Raw genomic sequence first — 8,039 nt, 5'->3', positions numbered from 1 at the left:
ACAAAGCCCTTTATATGATTTTTGAATTAACACAGCAATAAAAATGGAGGTTATGACCATAAAGCCATTGCAGGAGAGTTCAATGGCCTTGAGGTGAACTAGTCACTCACCCTGATTTGCAGTCAGCATTTTACTCACTGCCTGTGAACTCCATAAATGCCCGTTTATGCGATTTACTGACCTCTCCCTCGAAGCCTGTTGTACTCATCATCTTCAGTTGTTATTGCTCTCTTGTGTCATCATATGCAAATGAAGGCGGCAGTGAGAGGTGTACAGTATATAAAAAGGGGAACAGTCCTGGTCCCGGCACCTTGCTCTTCCCTCATCTTGCCTCGGCATCTCTGCTCTCACCTCTCAAGCAACCAACACCACCAAAATGGCCTTCGCTGGAAAATGGGAAACAGAAACCCAGGAGGGATACGATGACTTCTGCAAGCTTCTTGGTGGGAAAAGAAACTGAATCTAAAACCTTTCTCTAGAAACATCACACACTCTGGAAATATTAGAGCTTTTGTAACCTCACACTTGTCCTGTTGCCCCACTCTAGGTGTACCTGACGACACTATCGCGAAGGGCCGTGACTTGAAGATTGTCACAGAGATCACCCAGAATGGGAATGATTTTACCTGGACCCAGTTCTACCCCAACAACCACAAGGTCGCCAACAAGTTCACTGTTGGCCAAGAGTGCGAAATGCAGACTGTTGGAGGAAAGAATTTTAAGGTAGGAAGGGACGAATAAGTTCTTAACTGTGCAGAGAAGATTAAAGGAGACATATAAGAAAGCTGATTATCTGACAGATAATACTATCAATGTGATTCTGACAGGCCACAGTACACCTGGATGGAGGTAAACTGAAAGTGAACTTCCCCAACTACGAACAAGTCAATGAGATCTGCGGAGGCAAGCTCGTTGAGGTAAATGCTCTCACTTCACTGCTGTGAAGTCATGCATTGAAAGCGGTTATTACACTCAACACCCAGCAGGGATCGTTAGAGTCATCACAGTTATATGCCTGCTGCTGGGGAACATCTACAACTAAAGAGAAAACTGAGCGCCACTGAATGCAACATCGCAGTTAAACTTCGCCTGTGTTTTGATACTTCTCTTCATTTCTGTTTCCACAATGTTTTCTGCTTTTTCAGAAGCTTTCAAGAAGTAACTTTGAAATCTTTGGAAAAAGAAATGGAAAATATTTACACAGTAAAACACAAATTGGAAAATGATGACTGCCTGGTGACTTGATTAACTTATTAAATGCATATTATGAGCTGAATAAATGTGTATTTCAGTGAGCCAAAACAGTTGTATTTCATTTAGTTGACAGACATGAGGTGACATGCATCAACTTATTACAAATAAGGGGCAATCATCATTTGTAATTTCTTATGCTATTCACCCAAAACAGTGGGATTTTTTGGAGGGATTTGTTAAATATACACAGAAAATGGAAGACATATTTCCCATTTTAATGATCCATACCTTCTTCTGTCTTCCCTGTAGACCTCCAAAGCCGGCTCTCTTGTGATGAAAAGAACCAGCAAGAAGATCTAATGGCTGACTGACCTTTCTCGTCTTCCACAGTTACAAACAAGAAATCAGGGTCACACTTAATAAACTAAAACTCATGCCAACATGAACCTGTGCTTTGGTCGGTCATTTTCAGTGTGTGTGTGTGGATAATGTATGATTTCTCAAAATAAACAAGTTTAAGCTTGAACTTCTTTTGAAACATAAGAGTTGACTTAAAAGGTGACGGAAAGTCCCTTTACTGTGGTGTAAAGCAGGAATTTAATATCATTAGGCTTGATGAATCTTTGCACAGCAAAGGGAGTTTAAATGGCGACACACATTATCCAAAAATAGATGGTAGGAGAAAATTTGGAAAGGGGTTTAGTATGTTGCATTATATCTGGCCTCTTTTCTTTTTTGATAAAGATATACCAAAAATGCAGATATTACCTTCTGTATAATGTGTCTTTTTGGACAAAAACACATCATGGCAGTATTGTTTAAAATACGTGAGTTATTTTTTTCCTTTTCAGCTGTAAGCAAACAGGAGTTTGTATCATGAAAAGCCAAAAGCATGACCCAAATTTAGGCCAAGAAAAATGGAAATATTGCCTCTTGGAGGGCTGCTCAGCTGGAGAAAATTCATTTTCGACCGGTGTAGAATAGAAGCTTTATTGCAGCAATCACTCATTACTAAATATCTTCCAGACATGAGACCAGGGGCAACTTTATGATGGACAGATGATCGGTCATTCCATTCACCACTGTGGTCCACAATGAAATTTTTCAGCAGTTATTGTCATGGCCATTCATACTTACATTCATTGTTTCCTGATGATTCACCAAAATGAATTAAATGATAGCCCGACTTTCATTCAGCACCAAAATTAGGTCAGAGTTTTCAGTGAAGAAGAGTCATTTGATTCTTATCACCAAAATAGATCATGTGGAAATAGTAGTCTTCGTCCAAATTATTCGATCAAGCAAACACTTTGAAACAGGGCCTACGGAAGAAGGTCATTCATCCAATCTTTTATCCGGCTTTTATCCTGTTCAGGGTCACAGGGGACTCAACCCTTTCCTTGAGGCCCGTCCCCTTTGGTGACAACAGAACCGTGTGGTTTCAAGTTAGGGTTGATTTAGAATCACCAAGCAACCTAACTGGTCTTTAGCTCTTAGCGGGCTACCCAAAAAACAAAACAAAAATCATAGACTGTTACAAGTGACACATAAAATTGACATTTTGTCTTGATTGTCATCGTTCCAACAAATGAACAAAATAATCGGTTTTATTAAAAATGGAACTACCCCCCAAAAAAATTATATGGGCTTCAGATTTTCAAAGTGAAAAATGAGGGATTCCACATAAAGAGTCATTAATTAGAGCCCTTGTACAGAGAAACACATGGAACCCATCTTGAAATCTAGGATCTTGGGTTTCACAGTTATGACAGACATGTTTGGTGCAGACAGAAAGAATCTTTTCAAAAGAACTTAATCCCAGCTTTAACACTTTTCACACAGTGGCTGCACAATATGTGTTCAAACGACAGCCAAAAGAAAATTTCAGTAAGCTGATGTAAGTTTGTCTTAAGGGGGCATTACTCAAATGTACCTGCTTTTTCTACCAAGCAGTATCAAATCTACTTATATTTTCCTTCTGTAATTATCATTGGAGTTGTGCTCGAGGACCGTATGCCAAATTTATCTGCTGGCTTAAATACTGTATGTTGAATAGGTCAACAATTTCCAAGTGATGTAGTTATTTTTTCACATGACCGAACTGAAAGACTGGCACAATTACTTGTGCAGGTAAGGAATCCCGCTGACTGAGATGATCCCCTGACATTTTCTCAAATGCCAACAGGAAGTTAACATTTCAGGCTTTTAGTAAGATGCTTCAACAAGAATGGATTCACAGTCATGGAAATTTGGTGCACACATTCAAAGCCCTATCAGATTAATGAATAAGTTTGATAATTATCGAATAAAGACATCTGTTCGGTTCTTGGAAGTACTGGTTATAAGCAAACAAGAGCGCAAATAAATAAGACGGTAAACACTAATTCATCGTCTGTCTTTCGGGTTTCTACCGGCATCTTTTAAAGTGCGTTTTAGAAGAATCTGTTGGGGAAAAAAGAAAAAAAAAAGACTTGTGGTGGGTGTGGCATTTAAAAAAAAATCTAATTAGAAGAAGTGAAAGTTCCTCACAGATGGTCATCGGTTGTTTCTCTTCTAAAGGATAAACGGAGCACACCCAATATATTTGATTTATACCTCGGTTTATTTTTCCCCCATGGCCAAGGCAAGCTTTTTTTGTAATCTACCTCAAAAAACTGTTCTAAGATTGTAACTACTGCTTAACACAGCTTAACACCCATATACAGATGAGTTTATTCACTCCAAGCCAGCTCATGGACATAAGTCTGAGGCATTTTATCTATGAAGCTACAAGTTTACTTCAAATTTGCTTCGCCACTGAATGGAAATCCAGCTGCTGTCATGACAGTCCTTTTAATCTCAGCACTCTCCCTTTCATGCTTTTCCTTCTCTACATGTTTTTCAGCAACCTCTCCATTTTACCCTGCTCCTGGTCCTCTACTGTGATTTCTTTTTCTTTTCACGCCTGTACTGCCACTCTCTTCTGTCCTCTCTCCTCATGTCCTCTCTTCTTCTCTCCCTCAACATCTATCCTATTTCTCTGTGGCTCCCAGCCAAGCAAACAATCAGTTAATTAACCAGCTCAGTCCCAGGATCATTGTAGCAGCTCTCAAAGGAGCACTGTGAAGGCCCTCACACCTCTAAATTTACAGCTTCATTAAGTGGACTGGTGTAAGGTAAAAGTCTTTTGAATAAAATTGAGTGTGTGTGTGTGCGTGTGTGTGTGTGTGTTGGCCTTGACTCCAGAGCTGGTGACTCAATTGCTCCCTAATGAAAACAAAATCTCAGTTTTTGCCTCTGAGGTGGCGATTGTTTTGGTGTAATAATGAGCCGTCCTTTCTTGTCGGCACAGAAGCAATCAAGTTCTCACACTCCTGCAAAATTAGGGTTGGAAGGCAACAGGCAAGGTGTTATTTGAGCATGTTTATCTAGTTCGGCGCCGGTGCAATCACTCTGCAATATCACTTCCTTTGTCCTCAAAGACAAACAGGCCTAATTGGCTATTTCCAAGGCTGCTGTCTCTGATTGGCCATTCTGCCTCCTTCTGATTGGCCTCCATTTCTGGAACCAGAAGTGGGGAGAAAATGGCTTGTTAACATCTCCATATTGTGCTTCTCTTGCTGTTTGGGTGATGTGAAACATCAAGCCCACTTGGAGCTGAGCCATAATGTCAACCTGCTTTTCCCAGAAACTAAGTCCCAACTGCCAGTGTTGTTTCTACTCTACCAGTTTTGCCAAGTTTTTAGTCATAATACAATCGCAATACTCCATTTTTGTGTATTTGTACATTTCACTAGTAGTTCAGATTTACGTAAACTTTATTTTTTCTTTTTATATTTTATAAGTACAGGGGAACTGGTAGTTTAAATGACCAGGTTACAAGTAAAGAACTACATCCATCATTTTTACCTCGAAAAAATAAAATGGCAAATTGTAAATATGTATACTAAATGTAGAGGTCTGAGCTGGTGAACGTTAAGCTTTGTGAAATCTGCTTTTTAACAGTTTAAATTGTGTCAAAGCATCAAATCTTGAGTTTCTTGTGTGAATTGAATCATAAATAGCAAGGAACTGCTCTCATACAAGAAAAAAATAAACATGTATTTCAACATGTCTAAACTATAGCAGCGGTTAAAAGTCCACGATTAAAACTTCTGAGATGGCAACATATCCCTGGTCAGTTGTTTTGTGCAACGTCACACGCTGCCCATGAGTCTTAAAATGGCGATAGAAACATCCCAGAAATGTGTTATTTTCTAACCTCTAACGTCTCTGTATAGCGAACAGGTTTTTTCCATGGCTGTCACAGTCATGACCTAACCATCGCTGAAAATCTGCAGATGAACCTCTAAGGAGCAGTGTATGAAAAGACGCCACAACAATTATGCAGAACTAGAGGCTTTTGCAGGAAGAATGGGCAAAAGTCAAACAAAAGCCTAAAGAGCTGGCTACACAAAGAGGCTACACGCTCTGATACTCTTCAAAGAGATCATACTTAATCCTGCTTGAACTTTAGATTTGGATCTTATTTACTGGGAGAGATGCAAAATAATAGCAATTTTGTTGATGGATACAAAAATATTGTACTTCATCTTCCACCACATAAACACAGCCTTGACTTTGCTTGCCTTGCGACCATTTCTGTACCTTTTGTTCACGATGTGTGGCCTGAACAAATAACCAGAATTTACCTGATGCCTGAATTTACCTGAACTTGTCTACTCCTGTTTACAGAACCTGTTATGACATTCTGCACTGGTGACGTCTTCATTTGTATCCGCGTGACACGTCAGCTTAAATTGAAAAATGCATGTTTTTACCCGATTGTTTATTTTTATTTAGAAAGAACAATTATTTTCTGCTTGAATTTTTACCCACAACAGCTGTAATCTCAAGATTTTCACAAACCAAATTGAATAAAAAGATACAGAGACAAAAAAAAAGGTGAAAAAATAACAGACTCAACAAAAAGCATAAAACATAAGTAAAATTAATTTTCACAAAAACATCCTTTAAAAAACCTGTGAAAAAGTTAGGGGCGTCGTTTCTGAAACCTGTCGCTTTGTTGTTGTCTTCTGCTTAGCATTATTGTGTTTTGCACCTCAGGGCCTCTTTAAGATTTAACAGAAATGAGTGATAGTGTGAGACAATAAAAACACAATAGCGATGACCAGAGAAGAAAGAAAGTGCTCTGTAGGATAATGAGGGGTTGACATACCACAGCGTGATTGGCACCTTAGGCATTAATAACACAGAATTACCTGAAATAACCATGGTAACACAGGCAATTTGCTTAAATTTCCCTTTTCTTGATGAAAAGCAGTCGGTCCTATCGAATACAGAAAACCAAGAAGTTCTGCATGCTCTCATACATCCATGTCCTCCGTATCCTCTTCCCATTTCTGCAGCCATTGAAATTATAGATTCAGGAGCAGAACAGTGTGAAGTACATGCAAAAAAGGTTTTATATCCTCACAAGGACTATAAAAGGTCAGAGTGTTTCAAATTAAGTGCTTGTCTGATTGCCTGAAACACTCCAAACCCCACACCTCTTTGACTTTTACAATAGAGGGCGGAATGGGGTGGCACTTTCTGAAAGGTTGGGATCTTTTAAGGTGGGGCTTGCAGCAAAAAACTTATTGACTTGTAGAGCAATGTTTTCACGTCCATCTCCTTATAGAAAGAGCCCTAGAAACATGCTAACTCTGTTTTCAAATGCACCCACCTCAGTTTTGAAAAAAAGATCCATTTCAGCTGGTGCAGATGTACGACCTGAATACAGAGATAATATTTATGTATTTGTTTGATCAATATTGTGAACATGAATCATAAGGTATACCGTCCATAACACCACTCTAAGGTGGTCTGACCTTAAGCTGCTGAGCGTAAGGAACACCATGTCTACTATAATACGTTGTTATCATATACCTAACCTTTCCTTTATAGTATGAGCAGCACTTCGGCCAATCTTTGAATATGCTTCTATCACTTGACTTGCAGCAGCCAGCTGTACCTCTCACACAGCTATACAGGGACTGAGATGTTAACATCTACATTGAATTTGTCAAGACTTTACTGTAAGCTCAAATGCCACTATCACTGAGTTCCTCTATACCATTGAAAGCACTCAAATAAAAGAAAAAGTATTTCCTGTGCTTCCTTCCTGTCCAGTCCAGCCTCACCCCTCTTCTTTCAGCTAAAGCTGTGTGAAAGGCTGAGTGCAGGACTGAACGTCTCCAGATGCATGTAGTGCTTTGCTTTATGGAGGAATGAACGCAGAGTTCAATGCATGACTGGACATCTATAGCTCAGGGAATGGTTCAACAATGAACATACAGGACTGAATTGCATGCTCATGCCAGCAACCTATGGTCAACTTGACAGTATACGTCTATATTCTAGGAACAACTACCACCCTCACTGCCAATCTCTACTGAAGTCCTGTGCTTAATAACTGGAAAAAGCATACGATATATATATATATATATATGTATATATATATTATGGCATGATATATATATATATATATATGCAGCATGGGCAATTGATAAAAGTATGGAAAGCTGAATAAATGTCAGACAATTCCAGATGTAGGCCTCTCAGCAAGCAGGCTTCTAGTTCGGATCTTGGCTGGTGCCTTTCTCTATGGAGTTTGCATGTTCTCTCCATGCATGCATGGGTTATCCAGCCCTAAAATATGTTTTTGTCAACTTTACCAGAAATCAGCTGCTTACCACTTTCAAAGTATGTCACAATAATAATGTGTCGACAAAAATCTTGCTAAAGCACTTTTAAAATATTGTTATAAACACAAGTAGATGTGTAATTAGATTACAGATCCAAGGCTGAAAGTGATAATATACCAT

The 8,039-nt window shown here is 39.1% G+C and overlaps 1 protein-coding gene across 1 annotated transcript; it reads left to right on the top strand.

Annotated features, from left to right (window-relative positions):
• The first annotated feature begins 243 nt into the window (after nucleotides 1–243).
• On the top strand, nucleotides 244–1,588 carry LOC140269519 (gastrotropin-like). The gene is given in 5 exon segments (XM_072364654.1): nucleotides 244–288; nucleotides 290–443; nucleotides 548–723; nucleotides 828–917; nucleotides 1,504–1,588. Coding segments are annotated over 5 exon segments (516 nt in total). The 3' UTR covers nucleotides 1,555–1,588.
• Nucleotides 1,589–8,039: the final 6,451 nt, after the last annotated feature.

The sequence above is a fragment of the Leuresthes tenuis genome, unplaced genomic scaffold, assembly GCF_036924035.1.
Source record: "Leuresthes tenuis unplaced genomic scaffold, fLeuTen1.0.hap1 SCAF_14, whole genome shotgun sequence".
In the NCBI taxonomy this organism is placed as follows: Eukaryota; Metazoa; Chordata; class Actinopteri; order Atheriniformes; family Atherinopsidae; genus Leuresthes; species Leuresthes tenuis.
The sequence above is the reverse complement of the archived record's forward strand: the minus strand, read 5'-3'. Positions and strand labels throughout refer to the sequence as shown.